The sequence below is a fragment of the Osmerus mordax genome, chromosome 16 (assembly GCF_038355195.1).
Source record: "Osmerus mordax isolate fOsmMor3 chromosome 16, fOsmMor3.pri, whole genome shotgun sequence".
NCBI lineage: Eukaryota > Metazoa > Chordata > Actinopteri > Osmeriformes > Osmeridae > Osmerus > Osmerus mordax.
This window is the reverse complement of record NC_090065.1, coordinates 10,046,174-10,072,450: the sequence shown is the minus strand read 5'-3', so window position 1 is coordinate 10,072,450 and position 26,277 is coordinate 10,046,174. Positions and strand designations below refer to the sequence as shown.

The following is a 26,277-nucleotide window of genomic DNA, read 5'->3' as shown; positions in this document are numbered from 1 at the left end:
CCCCCCCCCCCAGTCTGCGACAGAGGGTCGATGTGTACCTGCACCTGCTCCTGTTCCCCCCCCCCCCCCCAACACACATTCAAACACACACACACGAGAACCAAAACCTCAAAGAACACTTAACCCTGCACAACCCCTCTCATACCACAACAAACCAACCACAAGTCAGATGCCATGGATTAACATGTCAATCATTCAAGCACATACTGTCCAGAACTGCACTGGACCTGACATTCAACGCAGGTCAAGTTGATTTGTAGATATAGAGTAAACCCCGTGACAAACGACTGGGGCTGATGAAAGAGAATGAAAAAGAAGACACTTTAATGTAGGTTTATTTGGTTTTCCTTTTACAATTGACATAGCGTTGGCTTAAATGTTTTTATTTACTTTCTCTTTACAACAAATCGTACGTAACATCTTGTATTAGTGCACATCCATTCTAAGCATTAAAGGAAATATAAACCCGTTTGAGAAGCGTGACATTTCAAAGAAAATGGATGTTATCTCACAATCTTTCACACAATACACATTACATACAACACATTTTTGGGGGGGAAGACATTTGGTATGAGCTGTTGGTCTCATGTCAGACGTCTGTGTGGCAACACGCGTAAAAATAGAGATACGATACACATTCTAACCATTCCAGACTACCAGATGGTTCCATCACCCAGAAATGGATTCTTTTGGATATGCGTGTGTTTTAGCACCTTTCCTGTTCACACACAGTCCACATTCCCCTTACGTTAACCGCCCTCAGAGTCAAGCATCCAGGTTGTAAACTATCTGTGTCTCGAAATAGGTCTTGAAAGAAAGCAGTGTGGAGAGAGGACCGTATCTACAGTAATACATATGGCCACTTGGCTGGGGTTAACACCTGGTAGTAGTCGCTCTCTTCAAAGCTCGGACCAGGCAATATGGCCTTGTCCAATCACACCGCGGAGTCTGGCCTTGTCCAATCACACCGCGGCGTCTGGCCTTGTCCAATCACACCGCGGCGTCTGGCCTTGTCCAATCACACCGCGGCCTCATCTAAAGTCGACCTAACGGTATCATTCTCATCTTCTACCCTGACAGTGTAGCCCAGTATGCAAACATCTACCCTGTGTGACAAACACAATTTCTTTCCTCACCTGGGCACATATAGTGTACACAAAACTAAAATAGCCACACAGACCACCTCCACCTCGTCTAAAAACAGAAATATGACAGATACAATTCTGCATGTATAACTGCCTCTTTCAAAACATGCTCTCTACGTGTTTTATGGACACATGTCTGCCCAATAACTTTATTTATGATAACAAGTATAGTAACAGTTTACTCTCAAACAATCCTTATTTGACTGCGTCACTAAATACACACATACATGAAAAACATGCGCCGAAAATGTCGCATCTGGCAGAGAGCGAGCTAAATTAAACATTCTGTTTATCTTCTGTGGGAACTCGTTGAGTCCTTCCCTCGTCAATAGGGGGCGGAATAGAGCGTGATGGCGTTCCAACCAGCAGAGAGGGGGCAGGCACTGGTAGATGAGAGAGAGAGGGGGCTTCGTAGGTTGGGGATTGGGGCAGCCATAAGTCAGTTCTAAGGGATGAAAGAACGGGGGTCTGTCTTTCTGATAAGAAGCAGCTTAAGAGAGTGCGCTGTGCTGTGTACACTATAGGGGAACATAGGGCTCCTTAAGAACACAGAGTAAGAGAGTAACAGGGAGAGAGAGAGAGAGAGAGAGAGAGAGAGAGAGAGAGAGAGAGAGAGAGAGAGAGAGAGAGAGAGAGAGAGAGAGAGCAAAAGAGGGAGAGAGAGAGAGAGCTTTAGTTACCAGGGCGTGCTAAAATGATTAACTGAGGGTGAAGAAAAACGTACCGAAGGGGGAGGACTAACGGGTACCCAAAATAACCCTGTGGCACAGAACCCGCCGCCTGAGGATGTCCACCACTAACTGTTGGAGTGACGTCATTTCAAGACAGACACAAACAGAGGGCCCCTTCCCCCACCCCCAGTTCAGCTGTGTGCAACTGTTACAGTAAGCCTGTACTGTCTCACGGAGCCAGAAATAACCTTGCCTGACCTCTGGGAACTGACGCCAATCAACTGACCTGACGCAGCGACGTTCGAACCCAGGACTAAAAAGCACCGAGGGAATCTCTCAGGTCCTCTCGGCCTGTCTCAAGTCCATCCGTGCACTCCAATCAGGTGGGGACGGAGCGGGGGCGGGCGGAAAAAAACAGTCAAGCCTATGGGAGTAGCACTGGGCAGTTATGGGTGTCCATTTGTGCGTCGTGTTTGTCTGCTGCGGTGGGCTAAAGGGCGTGCTCTGGGACGGTGCTGTATGTGGGTTAGGCTTTCACTCGTACATACGTGGAGCTCGGCAGAGGGCTAATTTACGGCCAAGCTCAGCGACGAGAGCGTCACTGGGAGGAAGGGGAGCTGTGTCAACAGGACAGGCAGAGAAAGAGGGGGCGGACTAGAGGAGTGGAGGCAGTCAGGTGGGAGTCAGATCTTTATCTACAGTTGAGAGAAAAGGAGAGGGGAGAGAAAGAGAGAGAGAGAGAGAGAGGGATATGGAAAAGGGGAGAGAGAGAGAGAGAGAGAGAGAGAGAGAGAGAGAGAGAGAGAAAGAAAGAAAGAAAAAAGAGGAAAAGACAGGTTGTTAAAAAGCGTCAGCATAATAGGAGCCACAGTTTCAAATCACCTCTAACATCTGAACAAAGAAGGGGCCAAAAGGAAGAGGGAAAAACAGTATACAGTACAAGGGGATGAAGAGGAACGAAAAGGAGTGTCAGCGTGAAGGAGGAGTGAAAGTGGTCGTCTGACATGTCATCTCAGAGAAAAAGAACAAATTGGCTTGTCCCCATTGCAAGGACTCCACGATGTGTGACGGATGTGGAAGTCAAACCCTCTCCGCATCTGGCCCAACGTTCAGGGGAGTAGTTATTTTGATTTTGGCACAAACGTGTCAGTCGGCCGCATGATTCAGACGACATGGATCATGACCCGCCAGCAGTCGACTGAGAGTTTTCTTTCATTTCTTTTCGGTTTGTTTTAATTGATTGAGTTATCATCTTTTTCCGACCCCAGACGTGTTTTCTAAACATGCTTATCACGGGGGATGGTCAGGAATCCTTGGAGACCTGGTCTTGGAAAAGGACTATTGATCGAGTGCTGTCTGGTATTGCTAGATTACTTGTGATCTTGCAGCCCCCATCTCTAAATGATTAGCGTTCTCTAAACACCTTCCGCCTCTTGTATACCCCCCCTCCCCCGCCCTCACCCCCCCCCCCCCCCCATACCAACACCACCCCAATCTATTTATTTGAACGTGAGTTTTTTGGCAAGCCTGGACAGTGACAGAAAGCTACCGGATGATTCTGACCCCTTCCCCCCTGTGCTCCCTCGCTCCAGCTCCAGTTCTATGGTCATCAGCACCCGCTCGGGCCCCTTGGGGGAAGCCCCTCCCCCCCCTGTCTCTGTCCCGCCCGCCCCCTGTTTTAGTGCTTGTTGGTGTTTGGTCTGGGCTGTTGTTGTCGTTGTGGTGGTGGTGGGGAGGTGCTGTTGATGGGCTCTGCTCGCTAGCTCTCTGCCACCCTCATCCTATTTCTTATCCTTGCGGGATTCCTGTTTCTTCTTTTCAGTGGAGGCCGCCTTCAACTTGGAGGGGTCCAAGGAGAGCGCAGGGCCCTGCGGGAAAGGAAGGGGGGAGAGGGAGAAAACAGGGGGGAGAGTCATTCAGAGGGAAAGGAGTGTGAGGCAGAGAGGGGGGGAGGGAAAGAGAGATGGGGGGGGGAGGTCGTCGCAGTTTAGTTCAGGTACAGGTGAGACCCTGCCGGTTTAATCTTGACGGAAAAGGAGGGGTTAGGGCGAGGGAGGGAGGAGTGTGAAGAGGAGAGAGGCACATTTAGGAAGGAAGGAGAGAAGAAGAGGGAGAGAGAGCCATTTTAGAGGGGGCCGCAAGTGAGGGGGGGTGGTCTCCAGAGCTGTAGGGGAGGGAGGGACAGAAACAGGCATCCATGCGTTAGGGACAGAGTGATAGGACTGCTCTCTCCAGAAATACACACACACACACACACAGATATACTGTATATGTATGACTCAGCATTCAACACACAAGCACCATTCATACACTGTATGACTTGATATGTATACGCAGACATTGTTTGACACATGCATCTGACATACTTATCCATTGTACTTGTGTGGGTATAGGTCTGTGCTAGACAATCCGACCGCAGATCAAGAGGTTGTAAAATACAACGGTGCGAATCCCCCTCTGTGTGCTGCTTTGGATAAAAAGCATTTGCTAAATGATTGAATCTTTACATTATATGTATTCCTAGAGTGTCATAGACAATAAAGTAAAATCTTCCTTGCAACTCACTTCTTACTAGCATAGACTTAGGGACACAGAGGTATAGATTGAGGTCAGGTAAGTAAGAGTCTGTAAGACATTAGATACTACTGGCTCTGCCAAAAATAAGGTATGTATTGTACTGTAGGTTGTACATTTCAAAACATATTTTTAAGAACATCTTTTTTTTTTTTTGAATTGTATTTTTGAATAGTATCTAATTCAAGATATATTACATCCAGAGCGAGACTCATCCAGTTAATAGAAGGAATATACAGATAGACGTAGCCTAACTTTGTAAAGTTTCCACAAGATGTGAAAGTGTTGAATAGTTTGTCCCTTTCAGCATACTTATAGAATGTTCCATGAAGCATAAAAAAACATGCCTTTTTAACCATGGTAACAGATTTAAGCATTCTGATAGCATATTAAACGGCCAATCATCTCAACATGTTAGACTTCCCAGTGGGAGGTCATGAAGCCCCTAGCAGGGGCGCAGTGGCCCCCCAGACTACAGAGGCTTCACACTGGCAGAGCGTGGGGGGGGCTGTGCTGTGAAGCTGGTTGGGGGGGGAAGTTAGTGGCTGCAGGCGTCTTACAGAATACTAACGCGCTTCCCTGACAGACACAAAGACAGGTGGACGGACTCAGAGGAGACCAAGAGGTAGATTGAAATGGAGAGGTAGATCCGCTTAGCGAAAGATCCGAAAACACAACAGATGGTTTACCTTTAGAGACGGAGAGAGGGAGACGGAGAGGGAGATGGTGAGAGAGAGAGAGAGAGAGGGGCAAGATATCAAAATGAAAGAAAGGAGCGACAGCTAGTTCTCACGGTCATCGAGAGTTAAAGAAGAGACAGGAGAGCGAGAGAAAGGAGGAGGCCGAGGGAGGAGCAGGAGATGTGGCTGAAAAGGAGACAGGGACCAGATCAAAGGAATATGGATGAGGGAGGGAGGGGGGGAGGGAGGGAGGCAGGGGGGAGGGAGGGAGGGAGGGAGGGAGGGAGGGAGGGAGGGAGGGAGGGAGGGAGGGAGGGAGGGAGGGAGGGAGGGAGGGAGGGAGGGAGGGAGGGAGGGAGGGAGGGAGGGAGGGAGGGAGGGAGGGCAGATCAATAGTGAGTGCACTCCATTACCATTCCAGCACAGCGTGTGCTGCTTCAGGGCAGCTAGCTCTAGCTAACTCTCCCACTGCTGTTAATGGCCTACACACATGCACACACACGCAAAGGTGATGGGATTGTGTGTGTGTGTGTGCTTCTCAGCCTCTGTGTCTCGTCTGCATCTCTCTCTCTCTCTTTTTTCTCTGTCTCTCTCTCTCCCGCTCTCTGGTTTGTTGTGCCAGCCCAGCAAATAGAAAATCATCAAGATGGGATGGTAGATACAAATATTGCTGCATCAGCAGGGCTCTTAATAAGGCCAATTTGGTCAAAAGGCCCCTCCATACAAGGCCGTGAAACCCCCATGTGTTTATACAGAAACTAAGAGTTAAGCCATATTGAGAGAGAGAGAGAGAGAGAGAGAGAGAGGAGGGGGTGGGGTTGGAGTAAGGTTGGGTGGAGGCTGTATTTGCAGAGAGGGTATTTTGGTTTCCCCCCCTCTCATGCCACAAAAGATTCACGTCGAGAGAATAACAGCAAATGACAAGATTGTCAAATTTGGAAGAGAGCGTCCTCTTGGCGAGGGCTTACTATTCATGTATGCATCACAGCAGCCTGGAGGCATTGTGTGCTGCAACTGACTGCAACTCAAGTGCACACTGACAGATGTGTGTGAGAGAGAGAGAGAGAGAGAGAGAGAGAGAGAGAGAGAGAGAGAGAGAGAGAGAGAGAGAGAGAGAGAGGCTACGGTTGGGTGTGCTGTTGGGTCTGGGGAATGAGAAGAAGGTCCACTGAGGTAGACTGAGGTAGACACATGAGCAGAGCCCTAAATGTTCCCCTCTGATTGGAGCTCAGTGGTGATAACACCATGGAAACACCTTATGTTCCCATATAATCACACCTTCAAAAATATCCTATGTGAAACATTTCTGCAGTTTTATATTGAAACCGACTTGATTTAGCACATTTGATCTAATTGGCTAAAAAGCCTCATTATTAAGCCATCATAGATATGGTGTCATATCACAAAGTATGTCCCCGAAAAGACATAGCAGAAGCGGATATCTCTTCATAGAACATTCATAAAAATATAAGATGACTCTTGATTTATTCCTATTAGCAATGATCTATCTACCCAAAAACATCACCCCAAAACCTGCTCCTGCAAGCGCACAAACACACATACAAACACAAAACACAACCTCGGTTGATCATTTCCATAACGGAAATGTAATTTCGTAAGGGTCTGTCGTTTTGATGTGACATCACGTTCCTGCCTCTCTGCCCCTTCTATGTGAGAGCTCATCGACCCCTCAAACGCCTGCCCGGATTCCCCCTCAGTGGACCAGCAGCATGACTTCAGTACGACCCATGTCTGGATTTTACCTTCAGGCTGTTTACTGTCCTCACACCATTTCCTTTGGCCCGTGAGGCCCCAAAAAATTAAGGAAGGAAAAAATGGTGGCAGGGCAGTGGGGTAGGATGTAATCTATGCTAGAATTGGAACAATAGGCAAAGTTGACTATTTCTGTTTACCACGGTACAACGTTTTTAATTATAGTTTAGGGTGTTTTTGATTGTGTGTGCATGATCTTGATGTGTGACAGTGCTAGTGCTAGTGCAGGTGTCTTGCAAACACGTTGTGGCAATATTATGCACCGCAAATGTGGTCCATTTTTTATCTGGGTGTTATCATTAAAACCAAACAAAGATGTTGGAATGTGCTGTGTATATTGACTCTAGGTGTATCTTGTTGGCGCTTGGGAAAATAAACTCCTTATCAGGGCATAAGGGTTTTTAAGACCCATCTCAATGACATTGATTTTAATCTCCACAAATAACGGAATGCTTTAAAGTTTGTGCTAAGACAACCCTCTGAACTTGTTGTAGAAATACGTGTGGAAACTCGAAAGCATTGTGCAGTGGGCATGTGTGCTTGCTTGTATGTGTGTGTGTGTGCATCTCTGTGTGTGTGTGTGTGTGTGTGGGGGGGGTGTGTATGAGAAAGAGAGCTGAATGAAGGACTTGCCTGTCTCGGCTGCGATCCCTCTTTCCCCTTTTTCTTCCCATGTTTGCTGGAGGGAATAAGAGAAAGAACAATGTCAGGATGTCAAGTCTCTCCCCCCAGTGGTCAAAGGGATGTACTGCTGCCTCGCGGCCACCCTCCAGAACCATCACTCTGGTGCCGTCAGACACAAGCCCTCGGCCCTAGACTCTGCTCTACTAAATCAGACAGGGAACACATTAGTAAGACTCAACCAGGTAGCGAAAACGCAACAAAGCTACAGTAGATCCGATCCAGCAACCATCGAGTTCATGCTAATCTCTTACAGTGTTGAATGAATGGGTCTAGGTCGTGGACACAACATCACCACCACCTCCACCAGCCTTCACACACACACACGCACACAACCGAATGCCACGAGTGCCAGCTAAGCCACGCAAGTGTCCAGCCCCGGGATGGGCTCAGGCTTCAGGCCCAACGGGCAGAGCAGCGGGCACAGCCCCGGGGGGAACAGGCCTGGGGGGCACTGGCACCAGCAGGGCACTGACCTGACGCTGAGGTTGAAGACCCTGCGCGCCACCAGGAACCTCATGAGGTAGTAGATGACCACAATGAGCACCAGCAGCCCCAGCACAGCTCCGATGATGGCCCCCGTGATCACTCCCGCTTGGATGGGCACTGGTGGGTGGGAGTGGGGGGGGTTGGGAGAAGGTGCGGGTCAGGACAGAGGGATAAGACACGGGGAAAGGGAAGAAGAAGGTTGAGTAGGACAGAAAGAAAGATCCCGGAAAGAGCAGAAGGGGAAACCGTGATACTAATAGTGTGGTACAGAGTAGGGGGGGAAATCCACATTCTGTTACAGTGGTGAGCGCAACACGACAGAAACACTTTTCCACAGAAGGCCCGGGCAGAAACCCACGGGGGAACCCTCACCCTTCTCAAACACCAGCAGCCGGACAGCGGAGGGCCGGCCCACTATGTCGGGTGGGTTCTTGGCGTCGCAGGTGAAGGTTCCGTTGTCACCGAAGTCCACACCCTTGATCATGATGGACCCGTCACGCCGAGCTGGGTTACCCACGAACTCCAGCCGGTCCCTGAAGGGGCCCTTGTTGTCCAGGTAGGCCACCCCGCCCGTGTAGTGGAACACCTGGAAACACGCAGACAGAACCGCACCTCACATACTCCATCTCCTTACTCTTCAACAATGTATTGCTATCACTTGTTCCATCAGTCAATGGAGGATTTGAAATTAGAGCAAATGTTCTTTTTACTTTTTACATTACCCACACATTAGAATCCATGTGAGGGAGCTGCAAAGTGTGCACTTCGGAGGAAAAGTGTAGAGTATTAGTAGAGATGAGGGTATATTTTCGGCTAACTGGTTCATTCTCCCCCTCTCTATTACTCCACTTTCAGGTATGTTCAATTAGGAGACCCAGTCGAAACGTCAATTCAGTTCAGGCTCCGACTCAATCTGCCGCCTGAAAACCTTTTCATAATGTCCATTGTCACATATGTTGTGGTCAAATGAAGACCCTTGAATGACAAGTCATTATTTGAACCTGAATATCTCTGTCGGAGGAGCAGAACGGCAGCGGGGAGATGGAGGGCGAGAGTGTAATCTTGTTTCAAAGGGAGGGAGGAGGACAGAGGTGGACAGACGCGACGGAGGTGAGGAGAGGAGATAATGAGAGTGGAGGAGAGGGGCTGGGGGGAGGGGGGAGATTAAGGGGACAGAGATGAGCAGGGAACAGCCAGGAGAGGGAGAGATAGTAAGATGCAGAGATGGAGGGATAAGGGGAGTGAGTGAGATGAGAGTGCAAGGGGACGGGGGGGACAAGGTGAATGGAAAGCAGAGGAGAAACGAATGTGTGTGCATGTGTGTTTGAAATGAAAGTAAATGAAAGTATGCTTGAGCTTGTTTACGCGCGTTTGTGTGTGTGAGTGTGTGTGCGTGTGTGTGTGTGCATTACAGAGATGCTGTCCCGTGAGCCGTCGGCCCGGTAGCTCCAGGAGAAGGTGACGTCATCGGATGTCCAGTGCCAGGAGAAGAAGGAGCAGGACAGGCGGATGTCTGAGCCCACCAGGGCGTGGCGCTCCCAGCCCGTATAGATGGTTATGGACTGGGAAGGCTGGGGCCCTGGAGAGAGGGGGGGGTAAGGTGAATATTATGATTTAAATATATAGATACACACACACACAGGCACTCCTAGTCTGTATAGATGGTTATGGACTGGGAAGGCTGGGGCCCTGGAGAGACGGGGGGGGTAAGGTGAATATTATGATTTAAATATATAGATACACACACACACAGGCACTCCTAGTCTGTATATATGGTTATGGAATGGGACGGCTGGGGCCCTGGAGAGGGGGGGGTAAGGTGAATATTATGATTTAGATATATAGACACACACACACACACAGGCACTCCTAGTCTGTCTATATTTCAGGCTATTGGGTGGGAGGTTAAAGTGCGTGTGGTTTAGATGGAGATTTGGATGCACACGAACAGCCAGTCTACGGGGAGGAGGCGTGAAATACTCCAATAATAAAGGGGAAAGCGCCTCATATCAAGTTTGATCCAGAAAATCTTGACCATGTAGCATTATTTCCATAACCTCACTTCACTCACTGACACGTCCCCAATGGAACCATGACTGGATGCTTATTACACCTCCAAAGCACAGCATAAACTTGCATTTGGTTTCGGTTACACCAGTTGCTTGGCAGGAAATGTGTGCCCATAGGCATACATACACACACACACACACACGTCTCTTTCTAAGACACACAAACATTTTCAGTCACATAAACTATACAATCATAAACATAGACACACATTCACAAATACATCCTATTGACATGGTTTACAATGGACTATAACAATGAGCATTACCAACAGTAAGCAAGGATTGGAATTGCTCCAGATAAAAACTGCAAACAACTGCAAACACCACACCATTAAGCACACAACAAATTTGCTGTTCATATTAATTAATCAATGTCGTTCGTGTGCTATGAGCTTGAATAATATTCTGGAAAAATAGGTGGAATAGCTCAACAGCATGTCTATACAGCACATCCATTAGTGAAATATAGTCTTAAAGTCTTTGTAGCAGAAAGTCCTAATGAAAGCAAAAAAACCTTCCACAAACTAGTCTCTACTATCATGAAAGAAGAAATAGATCTTTCTCAGAGCGTTTTTGCTTCAACATTCAACCTAAGTCCCACAACTCCCTTCCAAATAACCAAGATATTTTCAGTGTTGGTGTACTGATATCTGTGTCTGCCATTCTCCCCATTGAGTTTCAATTGATATCATCTTGTTGTTGTACATTTCATCTTGTAAAACAAACTATTTCTTGGCACCAGCCACTGCAAAACTGTTAGAACCATACACTTCTCGTCATTTATTATCTGCTTCACCGATTATATATATTACATTAAATGGATTGGATTATGTAAATGTCAATATCAGTCTCCTGTTGTATTAATAATAATAATAATAATACTTTATTTATATAGCACATTTCATACAAGAATTGCAGCTCAAGGTGCTTTACATAAAATCAATAAAAACAATAATATAAGTAATAAAAGTAATAAAACCCTTCTGAACACAGGCCGCAGTCTTTGCAGGAATCCAAAACATACAAGACGCAGACTTTGCGGTATCTTGAGCCACAGTAGTCTTTGACTGTTCACTTGAACCTACTCACCTTGTCACATAGCTCAAATAAGGAGTTTTCCCTACACACTCTGAAAGCTGGACACACACCTCATGTTCCACTTCCAGGACCCGTGGCTTGAGTCTGAGTACAGATACGCTGAACACAGAAGAAAGGAAGAAACGGGTGTCTCTATTTTCCCCTTACCTATCCCCAGGAACAAGACCAACGCCAGCGCCACAAACGTAAGCATGGTCTCTGCCTCTGTGACTTCCTGCGGCGATGCTGGTCGTAGGACGGGCTGTCCAGGTGTCCCACTCTGGGCAAAGAGCGAGAGAGGAGAGGTGAGGTGAGGAAGAAGAGAGAGAAAGCAGGGCGAAGGGGGCCAGAGCAGAAGGCTTCAAAACAAGAGACAACAACAGCAGCTCACAGAACCCTGGTTTATACCCCACCACACCCCTCAAACCCAGGGCTCGGCCCTTTCTTTCACTCTCTCTCTCTCTCTCCCTCTCTCTCCCACACACACACTCCATGTCATTGAAGCAATTGGTTGCAGCGATCAAAAAAAAGCATGAGACGGGGGGGGGGGGGGGAGAGAAACAGACAAGATTCTAGAGTTATGTGATGAACCAATAAAAACTGTACACAGTTTGCGAAAAAATCAGGTTAGTGGACCTTTTATTTAATTTGAGAGAGTTTCACTTATCATCACACATACCGTACTGTGGGTTTATTACACACATGGGTATATTTCTTTGACTTGAAGGCATTTGGGTCCTACTTGAAGTTGTATGTGATTACCGCCAGAGTGTGTGCCAAGATTACATAGGAGGGTTTGTGTTGGCGGCCTAGCGAGGTCAATGTAACTGTGTCTAACTTACTCCCTCCCTCCATCACCTCGTTTCGCCTCTCTCTGCACTTTCACTGTGTCTGGAATGAGGGATGAAAACAAAGCCTCAAGTCTTCCCTCTCTTTCTCTCTGTCTCTCTTTCTTTACCATCCCTCTGTACAGATTCCAGCGCTTGCTGACGTCTAGCGCTCTAGGACAATGGAGGGAGAGAGGGACAGGGGGTGACTGGTGAGTCTCTGTCTCTCAATAGTGCTTTCTTCCTCTCTTCGCCCTCCTTCCTCTCTCTCTCTCTCTCTCTCTCTCTCTCTCTCTCTCTCTTCTCTTCCCCAGACAAAGAGGGATATTCTGCTGCCCTGCCTCTGTCGTGGCTCCCACTCTTCTGTATTCCTGTAAAGCAGAAAGAGAGGGAAAGAGGGGGAGAGGCTGACTATATATAGATGGGTTGAGCTGAGGACACTGGAACTCACAGACATGGAAGCCAGGCAGCAGAAGAGACAAGAGAGAGAGGGGGGGGTAGAGAGAGAGAGAGAGAGAGAGAGAGAGAGAGAGAGAGAGAGAGAGAGAGAGAGAGAGAGAGAGAGAGGGGGGGGGGGGGCGCACAGGAGAAGTGATCTAATACAGTATACACTTCATTGGAAGAAGAATCCCGCAATCCATCATGCTGTCTCACCCCATCAACATGCATTTATTTACTCATTTACCCATGGCGACGTCTGATGTAGGTCGATCAAAAACCACATTACGTGCCGACATCCCTCTTGCAAGTTTCATCGCTCCGAACAGCAAACCCACTTATGCTGGACTATATTTCCCTATGTATCACATCTCCCTGTTTAAAAAGCCCCATTTTTTAACCATATGTTTTTCAAACGACAGCAGGTCTAATATTGGCAGCCTGCTTTCTGCAGCCAGACACGGAAGCACATTGCCATTATTGGCTCGGTTCAAATCTCATCTCACATACTGATGGATCAATTCATCTAAAACCACCATCTGCCAACCTGTTGCCGGCTTAGACGGTATCTTTCTCTCCCTCTGTGTCACACTATCTACATCTGTCCCCCTCTATGTTTGTACAGCATTCCCTCCCTCTCTCTCTCAACTCCCCTCCATCTTTGTATCTTCTTAATGATTAAGGGCAGCATTAAAAGCCTTGTGAAACAGGAGCTCCATTATGCTTCTGGCAGGTGGGGAGGCAATGGCTATCTTCCAGTCCTTCCTCAGCTAGCAATGTCCTGGCTGGAGTGTGTGTGTGCGTCTCTGAGCTTGTGTGTGTACGAGGGGGGCGGGGGGGGGGGGGGTTGGCTAAGGGCTGGGGTTGGGTGAGGGCTGGGGAGGTGGGTTAGGGGGGGACTGGGGGGTAGAGGGACTGAGGTTTTGGAGGTATTGTGGGGTGGCTTGGGGGGGAGGACATGGGAAGCTGGATTCTGGAGGTTTGGGAGGCTGCCTTGGCAGTCAGTGTCTGGAGCCAGCATAGAGAGGAGCTCATTCAGCTGCTGAGACTGAAAACATTGTGTGAATGAGAATGTTTAGGGGCTAAGTGATATAAAGAAGAGAGGGAGAAAAAGAGAGGTGAGAGAACAAGCACCAGCCAAATATATGAAAGATTTTCAACATGATTCACGCCTCTAGCTAGACTGATGTTACATTAGGCAGGGAATACGGTAACCCACTTCTGAGGACTGAGTGAACGAAATGAGACATTGGAGATCTTAAACATGACTGAATAATCAGAAGCTCCTGAGCCTAGGACTCAGCGGAATGAGACATCAAGAGACATTACACACGACCGAATCGTTTCAGTACCATCTCTACTGCCGCGTGCATATACGAAAAAAAATGCTTGGCTTCATTGTCAGTATGTGGAACCATCCAGCGTGTGTGAGCATGTGCTAACAGGGCCAAGGAAACAGGGCCAGGCCGGATCACAAGGCATGCTGGCAGACTGAAGCATTCTAGCTAGTGTAATGTCTTGGTGAGTTGACAGTTGGGAGACTGTGACTCGGATTCAGGCTGCAGGCCTAAACACTCTCTCTGGCCACGAGTGTAGAAAGAACCGGAGAGCCAGGCCAACTTTCCTCAGGGTCATGAGACTAAACAGTCGAGGGAAGTGATCCTATTGAGCCAAGGAGAAGACAGACTCACAAGCACCTCGGGGGAAGAGAGGAGGAGGATTCATCCATGCAGGAGGATGCCAGTAACTGAGGGGGAGATGACAATTACCGTTGTACTGGCCAATCAAGGACCCCTAAACGGCAAAGATTGTCTCCCAAATTGGCACTGGGGGGGGGGGGTGGATGACAAGTGCCAAAGCACCCCCCCCCCCCCCCTGCCTTAGTCAATGAGCCATGAAAAGCACTGGGTGAGAATTTCTAAAGTTTCTCCAGATTTAAGACCGGAAAATCTGGATTAGGGAATAACAATTTCATTCTGGGAAATTCTCAGACAGTGTAGACAGCCCAGCTGGATACAGAAAAGGCAATGAAGGTTCTAAAAAATGAATGCACATGGATACCTACACTTTAAAATAGGCTATATCAAGTAGGCGTACATGGCAATACAATAGAGGCGAATCAGTTAAAACACGTAGGGCACAAAATGACATCATCAAAACCCAAAAGGTTACTGGCCAACGCTCGGCGCTCCTGTTCAAGAAAACACAATTGATATTCGCTGTTGGTTCAACCAAGGACAATGGCAGGGACTGTGGCCCCCAGCTCTCTCCCCTCGTGCCCTCGCATGGCCGAGATGTCACTGAGAGCACCGAACAAGGGATGGAGAGAGGGCGGGAAAGAGGGATAGAGGAAAGAAGGCGCAGGAGGAGAACAAACGCATTGTTCCGGGGTCAAGAAAGGGGCTATTGTGCGCAAAAAAGATAGCCAGAGTGGGCGAAAAAAAGAAGAGAGAAGACAAAGGTGAAAACTGCAATTTGTCAAAGTACTTTTTTTTGCAACCGTTTCGGGTGATGTATAACGTTATTTTTGGGAAGCTTAGGGCTCGTAGATAAGCACTATTTCAGTGAGGTTCTCCAAACGGACCTAATACCGTATGCTATGCTCCGTGGTTGTTAGAGGAAGTCTGTAGGCCTATTTTAAATATTATATTAAACCATTTTTATTGTATTGGATATTTACTCTCACACATTGCATAGGCTATCTGCCGTTATTAGCCTAGATTCATTTGGTATCTTTCCGTTCTAAGACTGCTTTTATTTAGTTTGTCAGGCCTACATAGCGCCCTACCTGAGCAAGAGGTTCAGTGTGACTACCCAACCCAATCTAAAGGTTAAACACATACATGATTGAATAAACTGACTACGTTTTAATTTCACGTCCCCGCGCTGTGAAAAGACATGTTTTGCTTCAACATAATTATTTTCACCTCTGCTTCAGCACACGTCAATAGCTATAGCATACGGGCTGTGGGTTCACTCCTCAGGTGGCGGCAGAACAGAGTGGGGTTACGCTGTCTGAACAGACTACTGAAGAGAGAGGAGGTGCTGGGAGAAGAGCGCGCCTCGGTGGGGATTGGGGGCACACAGCGGTGGTTACTAACTACAGCCCTGCAGGCGTGTGATGTGGGCCAGCTGCCCTCCTTAGTAAACACCAACACACAAACACACTAAGGGCACACACAGTCGCTTTCAAAAACTAAATAATGCACCCCTTGACGTGACTAATTTGAGCTGTGGTCTACAGTTGGCAGCAGTTTCCAATGGACCTTCTTACATTTAAATACTGTATACTGTACAACACAAATTAAGCTGTAGAAACAGCGAGAAAAGGAATAACAGCTAGAAGAGAAAAGAAAACAAAATGTAATTTAAACAGATGGAAAGGGCAAAGTGATCTGAATTTCCATGGTCTAGCTGGCACAATGGAGCTCCTCTCCTCTCCATCGGACAACAGGGCACCAGCGCCGGGCACCAGCCCACTCACTTTCACACACACGGAAATAACTGCCTCGCACACAACGCCACATCTCTTACACACATATGCTTACGCACAAAGACAACTACCACGTACACTCCGAGAAGCGACGGCACGGAAAATAAACATCATGCAGACTTGCATACTGATAAGCCCTCCATGGAAAGGAGAATACGGAGACAAGCAAATACACTCTCAATCCAACAAGTATAACCTTGCTACATACACGCACAAAGATGTACGTCACCGCACACACCCTAAACTGAACGCTCGCTCACAAACACAAACCTCCCCAATCCTCTTTCCTCAGAATAGTAATGATAGGCTGTCCTTGACTCTCACTGACCTGGCCTATCTTCACTAGCGGATTGATTCAGACTACAGTTAGTGGATTCCCGTCATGTAATGCGTGCTGGAAATACAGTTCCTTTGTACCGCTGTCTGAAAAACTGTCAAAATGCTTTTTTCATTTCATAACATTCCAGCTGTCTCCTTGGTTCGTCCTCAGTCTACTGGACACGCCAAACTACCCCATTACACACTTGACAGCAAAGGCCTGGACGGATAAGAAGTCTTTTACATATTGTATATATTTACACTGGCAATGTTGCTGTTTTTAGATGAACTGTATCCATTAACATCCATGTACAAATACCAAATTAACCTTGCGCAAGAATCAATAGATGCTATACATCTAGATGTTCTTAAAAATGGGCAGAGCCTTTATTCATAGCATTCGTCAACATAATTAAAACTATGTACATAAATGAGATTTGCTAAATCTTTCGTTTCAAAGGTCACTGTTGGTATTGCATAATGCCTCTCCACAAACATTCAAGGAATTCGACTAATGTTAGGCCATAAACAGTTGCATTTAAAGAGAGGCAGTGAATAGATCATCATAGAGGGCTCTATCCAACTTAATTGGTGTCTGGGAATTCCTATTCATTGTTGACAGGAAGTATCTGCTGATGGGGGAGTGACATCAGTAGTAGTCCTCAAGTTCCTGTTTGTCTCCCTGGTTCTGAATCTGCTGCTGCTTCCTGTACAGATCAGCAATCTGGAGGAGAGAGAAACATGTGAGAGGAACATGGGATACCCCACTCCGGGGGAGAGATGGAGGGGGGGGATTTAGGGCGGGAACTAACCTGAGCTCCCGAGGTGGCGTCCTCAGGCTTCTTGTCCTCCCGGACCCTGAGGAACCGTGGGAACCTCAGGGAGATGCCCTTCTCTGGGTCCACCTGAGGGACATGGGGGACATCACAAGGTGAACACCATGCTGGGAGACGTTCCCAAGGGGCTCTTCAATCAGAGCCATTAGGCTTTCCTCGAAACTAGTCTTGTGGCGAGGACGATCTGTTAGTAGACGGTGCTCTGTGCGTGGTTCAAGCCAACCTCTCTGCTCGCAGGGTGAATAAAAACACACTGACAAAGTAGTTGCACGCAGTCTATCCTACGGGCACAATTTAATGGGCTTGATTTACCACTTCAAATCAAATTGATGGTTTCTAGAATATGATCTTTTGCTATCATCTTAAATGAGCTCATTCATTTGGAGTTAGTCTCACACACACACAGACAGACACACACACTCAGTAGCAGTGAAGAGACCACAGGGGAGAGACTCACCAGTCCCATGCCAGCCTTGTACACAGGTGAGAGCGAGAGGTCCGCACACTTCACCTCCCACACCTGCACTGCGTCCAGCCACACGTCGGGCTCTGTTGATTGGTCCAGACGGTAATAAGCACGGGGTTTGGGGAGGATGTGCTCCTGGGAAAGGGAACGATGTGATTGGTCAAGCGGTTCGGGTAAAAACCCACAGCGGGCGGCGGATTGGCGAACGAGAACGTTTGGGCTTCTACTCAAAAGGAAAAGACCAGAAGCGTCCAAAACCGTCTTTGTACCTTTAAGAATTTGTAATGTTGCTCCAAATCTTCATCCTTGAAACCTGTCCCAATCTGACATGAAAAAAGAAAAAAAAGAGACAGAAGAAAGAGATATAATTCCCCTATGGTGAAATGGGACTTTTATTGTGGCGGAACAGAATTATAGAGAATTGAGGCAAAATCCCCCCGTGCTAAAAAGCCTTTATCCTGTTTAGCCTAAAGCGCTGTGTCACCCTGTTAGACAGACATGCAGACTGAGATAGAGCTACACAGTCCCGTCACAGTGAGCCACAAACAGCCTCTCATCGTCCTCCACACCTACCACAGAGTCCAACACCAGGCTGCTCACGTTTACACCACCCTTTCCATCATACCCCTCCATGTGCACAACCACACTCTTATGTCATCTTTGTCCTACACGCTTCCTCATGGGGTACAACCGCTTTAAAAACAAACACAACAGCGCACACACGCACACACGCCGGTGTTTCCCACTGACACACTTCCACTCATACATACACACGTGCAAACACACACACACACGGCGTTGTGTTGGACAGTCACACACACCTTGCAGACGGACTGGAACTCCTCGTTGTCCTCGTCGTAGCAGGCCAGCAGGAAGCCTCCATAGGAGCCCGCCCTCTTCCCCTTCCCCAGGTAGGCCCCCACCACACACAGGTCCATCGTGTCCCCAACACCCTCCAGGTAGTCCTTCTTCAGCTGGGGGAGGGGGGAGACTGTGGGTATGGTGTGCGTGTGTGTGTTGTATGTACTCACTCTAGATGCGTCTGTAGAAATGTGCATATGCACGTTTGTGAGTGTGGCTTGTGTCCACGGTGTGTGTGTGATCTGTTCTGCATCAGCGCACAGCTACCTTGAGCCAGTTGTGGGAGCGCTTGGCAATTTCATAGGTGGCATCTTTCTCCAGGGTCTTCACCATGAGGCCCTCACAGGAGTCTGACACACACACACACAGAGACACACACACACACAGAGACACACACACACGCACACCCGCACACAGACAGAGACACACACACACACACACACACGCTTGTAAATCGAATGCATGAGCAGACTTGAGCTGCTGTAACAAAACGCAAGATTAATCTCTCCCACACCCCCCCCCCCACCCACACACCTCGGACGGACTGCTCTAGAAACTCTGCGATGACGTCCGTGTTGTCCGAGTCGAGGGCTTTAGCGAACACAAACTCTCCCTCCCGCTCCTCGAAGCTCTCTTTGAGAAGAGCTCTGCGTTTGGAGAGGGGCTGTCTGACAAGAGACTAACACACACACACACGTCAGTCAGTCAGTATTAGCAAGAGTGAAATTATAATACACATTACAATAATAGGCTTATCACGGGCTGCAGTGTTTCCAGTCATTACCACAGAGAAACACAATCTCACACACACACACACACACACACTTGAAATGAGAAAGAGCCTTAAATCAACGTCTAGTCACGGCCCCCGGGCGTTCTCGCATCATCATTATTCTAGACAGTCACACACACACACACAATTACAAAGGCCATTTAATCACAAGTCATCGCCCAGTATCATCATGGTGCTAACCTCTCCATTAAGGAACAGCAGGTCGAAGGCATACACACACACTTGAACTTTGATCTCGGAGGCGTCCACGTCCTGTGAAAACACCCACCGACAGAGAGACACACACACACACACACATCACCCTCTGTGCTTGTGTGGGGTGCAGGTGTGTGAACAGGCTACACAGCACAGCACTCAGGAACATGCATTATATATTATATTATACACTGCTACATCTCTCTCATCCCTCTCTTTCCCTCTCCATCGCTCATCCCTCTCTTTCTCTCTACATCGGTCATCCCTCTCTCTTCCTACAATCTCTCATCTCTCTCTCTCTACATCTCTCATCCCTCTCTTTCTCTCTACATCGGTCATCCCTCTCTCTTCCTACAATCTCTCATCTCTCTCTCTCTACATCTCTCATCCCTCTCTTTCTCTCTACATCTCTCATCCCTCTCTTTCTCTCTACATCGGTCATCCCTCTCTCTTCCTACAATCTCTCATCTCTCTCCATCTCTCATCCCTCTCTCTTCCTACAATCTCTCTCTCTCTACATCTCTCTCACCCTTTCTTTCTCTCTACATCTCTCTCATCCCTCTCTCTCAGTTTCCTTCTTCCTGCAGTCTCCTCCCCCCCCCCCCCCCCCTCAGTCTCTCCTCTGTCCTCACTCTCCTTCTACACCCCCCCTCTCACCTTCCTCTTCCTGGTGGTGAGGACCTGGAAGGGCTGGATCTGCTTCTTCTCTCGGTCCCAGGCCACTGCCTCCGCGTCCAGCACACAGGAGACCACAGAGGGCTTCTTCACCTGGGTGGGAGTAATGGTCCAGCAAATCGAGAAGAACACAAAACAGTTAAAAAACAGAAAGCGAGTCAGACCGAGACCGAGGGAGGGGGAGGGCAAACTCAGAAGAGAGATTAAATGAGTTATTCATGCAGGCAGAATGTAGGCCTACATCTAAGGCCCTGCTGCTAAGTGGGTCTGTGCTGCAGCCAGAGTGTGCTCCAGTGAGCACCTCCGGGGGGAGGGGGGGGGTGTGTGTCACCTGGGGAATACGGGCGATGATATCAGGGTACTTGCTGGTGTTGTCCTCCTGGTTGCGACTGAAAACGCGGACCTCCCCGCTCTCCAGGATGTGGATCTGGGAAAGACCAGCGCCTGTCAGTGGACGGCCCCCAAAAACCATGGCAACGCACTCCATCGGGAGCCGACTGTATTGTCACCTTCTCTAAGCCGGCGGCGGATGTCAGGGTGTGTACATTATGCATGCAGAAACGGTATGTCAGTGGTTGTCACATTGACGAAGTACTGATATTAAAGACGGACAGGTCTTCATGGAGACCTGCCGAGCTGGAGAGAGGTGAGACACAGGCTCCCCCTGGTGGTGAAGGAGGGCAGTGCACATTGCAGTGCTGCGATAAGAGTCAATAGAGGACGTAATTTTGCTCTTTCGTCTAAGCGAGCACTTGGAAAAGCTCTCACAGCTTAGAGCCCTGGGGCACAACCACACTACTGTGTGCGCACACACACACACACAACCAATTGAGCACACACACCATTATGCACTTCTCCCTGGAGGGCTTGCATACAAAGGCATTGTTTGCATGTTTAACATACGACCGTGCCAGCTAGCATATCTTGAAAGACACACACATATATCACGCATGCCAGTTACTCCTCCCAAACACACACACACACACACACACACACCTGTGCTCGTTCTCCGTCGTACTTGTACTCGCAGGTGAAGGCAGCTTCATCGAACCTCTTCATCACCTCTCCTACCCCTTTGGTGGGGTGGGCTAGCATAGGTCTCAATGGGACCCCTGAATATGGAAGTGCATGTTACATATACTAACATAAGCAATGTGTAGGCTGCTGGTCCAATGTTTCATAAGTCCACGCCAGATATTTCCCATCCATACAAAAGGTCCTAAAGCATGTATCTGAATTGACTGGTTTCCTGAAATGTAACAATAATGCTGCATTTGATCATTTTACTCATTGTATATACTGTAAATCAAAGAATATACACATGGTGAATGTGTGTGTGCATGAACAATGTACCAGACGAGACGACTGAATGAATGCGGTTTCTGATTGGTCCGTACCTGGGGTGAGTTTGCAGTGATTGGGCAGCTGGTCTATCCCCTCCTCCAGCAGGACCGGGATGATGACGTCATAGTTGGGCATCTCGCTGGACGAGGAGAGAGAGAGAGAGAGAGAGACGTCTCAGCATGGGGAGAGCAGGGCTGCACGTGGGAATGTCTGCAGGAGATGGTGTCAGGGGGGGAGTACCAGTAAGTCTGTTTGAGGATCAGAGCCTTCTCCTCCATCCAGGCCTTCCTGCTCTCCGCGCTCATCCCCTTCCCCGCGTCCGTCACCTTAGGAGGGAAGTCTGGGGGAAACGCAAAACAAAACGCACTCACAACGTTAAAACAACCCAGAGAGCCGGCATTCCCCAGGCTGGTGGGTTATGTTAGGGTTATGTTAGGGTCAGGCCTAACGAGGCAGGATGTCCACCTTGTCCGGGTGGAGTCAGACACACGGCCTGACTCAGCGCCGCCAGGACGCTCTGCTCGGCCAGGCCGATCCGCAGCTTTCCCGCCAGCGACCTGTCAATCAACCAGACGGCCAAACGGAGACGTGAGGAGTTGCTGTGGCGACCGGCAGCATTCCTGCTGGATTGGCCAGACCGAGAGGCAGCCAGGTGGGGTGTTGAGGTGGTTTCATGTTAGAGCAGTTAAGGGCGTCGTACCTGACAATGTATCTGGCTTCGGAGAAACGGCAAGCTACAAAGAGCCCTTTGATGATGTCGATTTTCTTATTCATGGCCTGAGGGGGGGGAACGGAAAAATTGGGATTCAGACGGAGAAAAGGTTGAGAAGAGAGATCACAATAGAAAAGAGGTCAAGAGCGACCAAAGAACTGAGAGGAGCTTCTGGAATCTAATGACTAATTAAACAGGAGCAGAGTCAAGTCTTTATTAGCAGACCGACTTTCAGAGGCGGAAACTATTGCCGACATACTTTTCAAACATACTTTTAACCCTTCCGTCAGAGGGACGCCAGGCTAAGTGGAAATCGTTTTTCCTCTCCGTCTCTCGCCTAACGAGAATGCTTTCGTACATACTCACCGAGTTTCCGCTCATGTTGGCAATTTCTTTCAATTTGCCAAATACGCCCCCTGCCGTCAGATTGGCGGGTTGGAACATTATGCGTTGGTTGCTACGGGAACTCTCCGCCACCAAACCCAGATCCCCCTTCTCCTGAGCCTCTGCCTTGATTTTGTCCAACTGTCGCCCTGGCAACGGGAAAAACTGTAAATATGAATTTGGCTGCTCAGAAATGGGAAAGAGAATTAACAATCATTTTTGTGTGTGTACCTCTCTACCATTTCGTGGACCCGTCACATATGGAATGCAAATGCTGCTTCTGTGCGCTGTACCTAGTGTGTGTGTGTGTGGACACGCTAATATGAGCCTGTGGGATGCTCTCCTACCGGTTGCTTGGGCAACAGCCTTCATCAGCACCGTCTCTCCCACCCCCAGCTCCAAGCCCAGGTACGCAGGCCCCAGCTGATTCAGACACAGGTACACACAGCACCGCAGGTCATCTGTAGAGACACACACAGGTTGACACAGACTCACCCACGCACGCGCCGTCACCGCGAACACGGGCGGAATTGGATTTCAAAGCGGACAGGCACCATCTGCCAGGTTTGGCTCGACGTTTAAAAATAACCCCCCTTCGGAGCCGTTTGAGAAGCAGGCGTACCAGGGGAGAGGAGCAGCACGGAGCGCAGGAGGTTAGACAGCGTCTCGATGTTCCTCAGCCTGACCACAGAGAACACACAGGAGACGTCCCGTCAGAACCAGCGTCTCAAAAGTTCAAGAGGAGGTTTGGACGAAGATAGTCGCAACACACCTGCCAGAGTCTTCCTCGATCTTCTCGAAGGTGCGGGCCACAGCCAAGTAAGGGACCCTGGGGGGGGGGAGACGAGGAGTTTCAACCCAGGGGAGATGACCTGGGGTGGGAGACTGCAAAACACTTTTCCCTGCCTTCTTTCTCACTCGTACTGTTTATTTCTCTCACACCCACTCTGTCACACCCTCTTTGTCACACACACACACACACACACACACACACATAGACTCACAACCTCTCTCCGTCACACACAGAGCACAGCAGGTAGGGTCTTACTTCTGGCCCCTCCCCCAGCATGCGTGGTCCACAGGGTGGTAGTTGGGTCTGGTCGGGTCATAGTCTGACTGTCCCTGAGCCTCTGTCTTCACACTAGAGGAGGAGCAGGGGGTCGACAAGGGCATGGTGACAAAGGCAAGGTCATGGAGTCAGGACACAGACATACAGATAAAGACGGAGACACAGAGATATAGACAGACATAGGTACAGACTGAGACACAGATACAGACAAGCCATCTTTTACCCTTTCTTGTCTTTGCCGACCTCGGCGGCCTCGTCCTTCTCCACGCTAGGCTTTTTCTCCACCTCGCTCTTCTCCTCTGCTTTCTCGATCTTCACCGCTGCTTTCCTGGGAGCTTAGAGAGGCACACAGGCAAGAGAGACCGAGTAAGAAGCTCTTCATTCTGGCATTATACGTGAACAAAAAAAGCCACTGTATTAAACCGAAAGCATTACATTTTGGATCCACGACCACAATGCCATTTATGACAATGCGTTGACGCCAGAACAGTACAGTTTCCTCCCAACAGTGGGCTGAGGAAGCAAAAAGAAAAACAGAGTTTAAACTCACTGAAGAAACTGCTGATAGGCGCTTTAGCAGCAGGCTCCTTCGCCAGCTGCTTATCTCTCCCCTCTTTAGCCTGCTTCTCCTCCACCTCCTCCTCTGACGCCTTCGCTCCACGTTTGGGGCTTCTCTTCTTCTTTTCAAGCGTCTTCCCTTCATCCCTGTCGGCCTCGACTTTCTCCACCTTTTCCACGTCCCCCGCCTTCTCCCGCCCGTCTGCTGTGCTCTCTACGTCCGTCACCTTCGTCTCGGGTTTGCCCTTTTCAGCCTCGGACACGTTCCCCCTCTCATCCTCCGTGCCTTCCTCCATGGCCTCTCCCTCATCTTCTACGGAGACATATCAAAAGGAGTGATGAGACAATGGAGAGGAAAATATTGAGGGCAAACCCCGGTGTTCAGCAGACTCCCCCCGTCCTACCTGGGCCATCCTCTCCTTTGTCTACCCTCGCCCTTTTCTTCTTCTGTTGTTGTTCCTGTTTCTCCTCGTCTGGCTCTCCTTCTTCCTTCTCTTTCTCACTGCCACTGTCGAGCTTCCTCTTTGGAAACTGCTTCCTGGCTGCAGGAGGGAGAGAGAGACAGAAAGTGTGTGTGTGTGTGAGAGAGAGAGAGATAGAGATACTTACATTGAAAACACTCAATAAGAGTGCACTGACAGGCGGAACATGCAGGACATACAAAGCAACAGGATTTGATCAAAAACGTCCACGTTAGTAGTCCTTGGCTGGTATACAACGGTTAGTAACGAGTAGCTGGAACTGGTTAATCGCTGGATCATACATGGTATAACCAGATGCGTATGGTAAACTGTGTATATCACGTGGCCACTGACCTGTTCTGCGTTTAGGGATCCCTGTAGGAGAGATGGAGCTGGGGGTGTCTGGTGTTCCAGAGGGGGCAGGGGTTACAGGGGTGGCTGGAGTTACTAGTGTTACTGGAGTGGCTGGAGGGGAGAGAGGAGTTGGGATCGCCTTGAATACCTTCTCCTTTGTAGAAAGACAAGGAACAAGCGAGATTAAGATACTGATGCATATTCCCATCCAAATGGGGTATTTGATTTTGAAACAAACGGTTCAAATGCTGCTTTTATTCTTGCTTATGGGACAATAATCACATGTGCTACCTTTTCCTCTTTGGGTTTGTCCCCTTTTCCCTGGTTGGCTGCTGGTGCTTTGACAGTTGAGGTGTCCTCCTCATCACTGTCTAAGATCTGCCGGCTGCGCTTGTGAACTTTCTTGATAGGTGAATCAAATTCATTTTGGAGCCCATTCTGGACTTTAAGAGGACTTTTGAGTTGTCTAGAGAGGGTACATTGAAAAGCCAAATTCAATCATCAAACTGGTAAAACAATATATGTTTGACAGTTATTCATGATGTATGTTAGAGGCGTTTGAATAGCTCGAAATAATGTAGATCGATAGCTAACGTCGAAATCCTCCTCGCTATTATGCAACTTACTCTTTCACTGGTCCGTCAGTCTTAGTGCTCTCCTTCCCCTTGCCTGCTTTGGGCTGAAAGAACGATCTGAGGGAGAAGGCATTGGAAGACTCAGGAACAAAATATTAAAAGACAACATAAATGGAGCTAGATATATAAAATAAAAGGGGTATAGCCTTGCTAACTAGCAAATACCTAAAAGTTTACACAACTACCCATCTACCTCACTTAGCCTACAAACTTAGTAACTAGTTAGCTGACTAGTACTGACAGGTAGCCTACAGAGAAAACACATTCCTTCATGTCGCTGGAAAGAAAATATATTGTCATTATTGCCTTTACTGTAGCTAGCCAGTTAGTTTGATTGTACCATTGGAAAGTGATTACTGTACACACACACACACAGACATTTGTTATTGTATTTTGCTAGCTAGCTCGGTCGTAATGTTGTTAGCTCTACCATCTCTCTATGGCTTGGCAGACAATAATGCTCAGACTCTAGCTTGAACTGTATGTTACTGCTACTTACGCAATGCTTCGTTGCATGTTGTTTTCCTGATGCTCGTCGTGGTCAATTATTTTGCAGTAACTTATGTCAATTATCGGCGCCAGACCAAATTTCAACAAAACATCCACAAATATCCCGCGCTACGAAGTGCTCATCTGAATAATCTGATATTCGGCGCCAAACTGACATCCGTGTTTTTCCAAAACTTCATCTGTTGTTTG

General features: G+C 48.4%; 2 protein-coding genes across 5 annotated transcripts; both read right to left on the bottom strand.

The window, feature by feature from the left end:
• Window positions 1-319: 319 nt before the first annotated feature.
• On the bottom strand, window positions 320-11,516 carry mpz (myelin protein zero). Of its 4 annotated transcripts, XR_010878697.1 has the most exons (7): window positions 11,328-11,516; window positions 9,426-9,592; window positions 8,386-8,599; window positions 8,001-8,130; window positions 7,477-7,522; window positions 1,010-2,511; window positions 320-953 (listed from the first exon to the last, which is right to left on the bottom strand). XR_010878697.1 is itself a non-coding variant. In XM_067252568.1 (6 exons), exons 1-6 carry the CDS (start codon window positions 11,371-11,373, stop codon window positions 2,500-2,502), a joined length of 615 nt encoding a protein of 204 aa, XP_067108669.1. In that variant the 5' UTR covers window positions 11,374-11,516; the 3' UTR covers window positions 320-2,499. The 4 variants fall into 4 exon arrangements, 3 of the variants coding, with proteins under 3 accessions (XP_067108669.1, XP_067108668.1, XP_067108666.1); XM_067252568.1 differs by having other exon boundaries at window positions 320-2,511; XM_067252567.1 differs by lacking the exons at window positions 320-953; window positions 1,010-2,511 and adding an exon at window positions 3,485-3,980.
• A 5,088-nt stretch (window positions 11,517-16,604) lies between these two features.
• On the bottom strand, window positions 16,605-26,223 carry lig1 (ligase I, DNA, ATP-dependent). Its single transcript, XM_067253023.1, has 27 exons — window positions 26,078-26,223; window positions 25,570-25,635; window positions 25,235-25,409; window positions 24,944-25,097; window positions 24,533-24,670; window positions 24,121-24,441; window positions 23,794-23,905; window positions 23,550-23,642; window positions 23,274-23,330; window positions 23,124-23,182; window positions 22,849-22,962; window positions 22,484-22,650; window positions 22,106-22,182; window positions 21,871-21,962; window positions 21,646-21,745; window positions 21,459-21,544; window positions 21,058-21,173; window positions 20,393-20,488; window positions 20,044-20,154; window positions 19,372-19,443; window positions 18,933-19,077; window positions 18,666-18,748; window positions 18,359-18,511; window positions 17,807-17,860; window positions 17,529-17,672; window positions 17,048-17,140; window positions 16,605-16,959 (listed from the first exon to the last, which is right to left on the bottom strand). Exons 1-27 carry the CDS (start codon window positions 26,092-26,094, stop codon window positions 16,885-16,887), a joined length of 2,970 nt encoding a protein of 989 aa, XP_067109124.1. The 5' UTR covers window positions 26,095-26,223; the 3' UTR covers window positions 16,605-16,884.
• Window positions 26,224-26,277: the final 54 nt, after the last annotated feature.

Excerpts from the sequence above, each read along its gene's own strand:
- lig1 (XM_067253023.1), bottom strand. Across the intron at positions 22,183-22,483 it reads CCAACATGAGCGGAAACTCG|GCCATGAATAAGAAAATCGA; the intron begins GTGAGTATGTAC and ends CCCCCCCCTCAG. Across the intron at positions 16,960-17,047 it reads ACGCCACCTCGGGAGCTCAG|ATTGCTGATCTGTACAGGAA; the intron begins GTTAGTTCCCGC and ends TCTCTCCTCCAG.
- mpz (XM_067252565.1), bottom strand. The coding sequence starts at position 11,373 with ATGCTTACGTTTGTGGCGCTGGCGTTGGTCTTGTTCCTGGGGATAG. Across the intron at positions 9,593-11,327 it reads GGTCTTGTTCCTGGGGATAG|GGCCCCAGCCTTCCCAGTCC; the intron begins GTAAGGGGAAAA and ends CCCTCTCTCCAG. Across the intron at positions 7,523-8,000 it reads GTCTTCAACCTCAGCGTCAG|CAAACATGGGAAGAAAAAGG; the intron begins GTCAGTGCCCTG and ends TATTCCCTCCAG.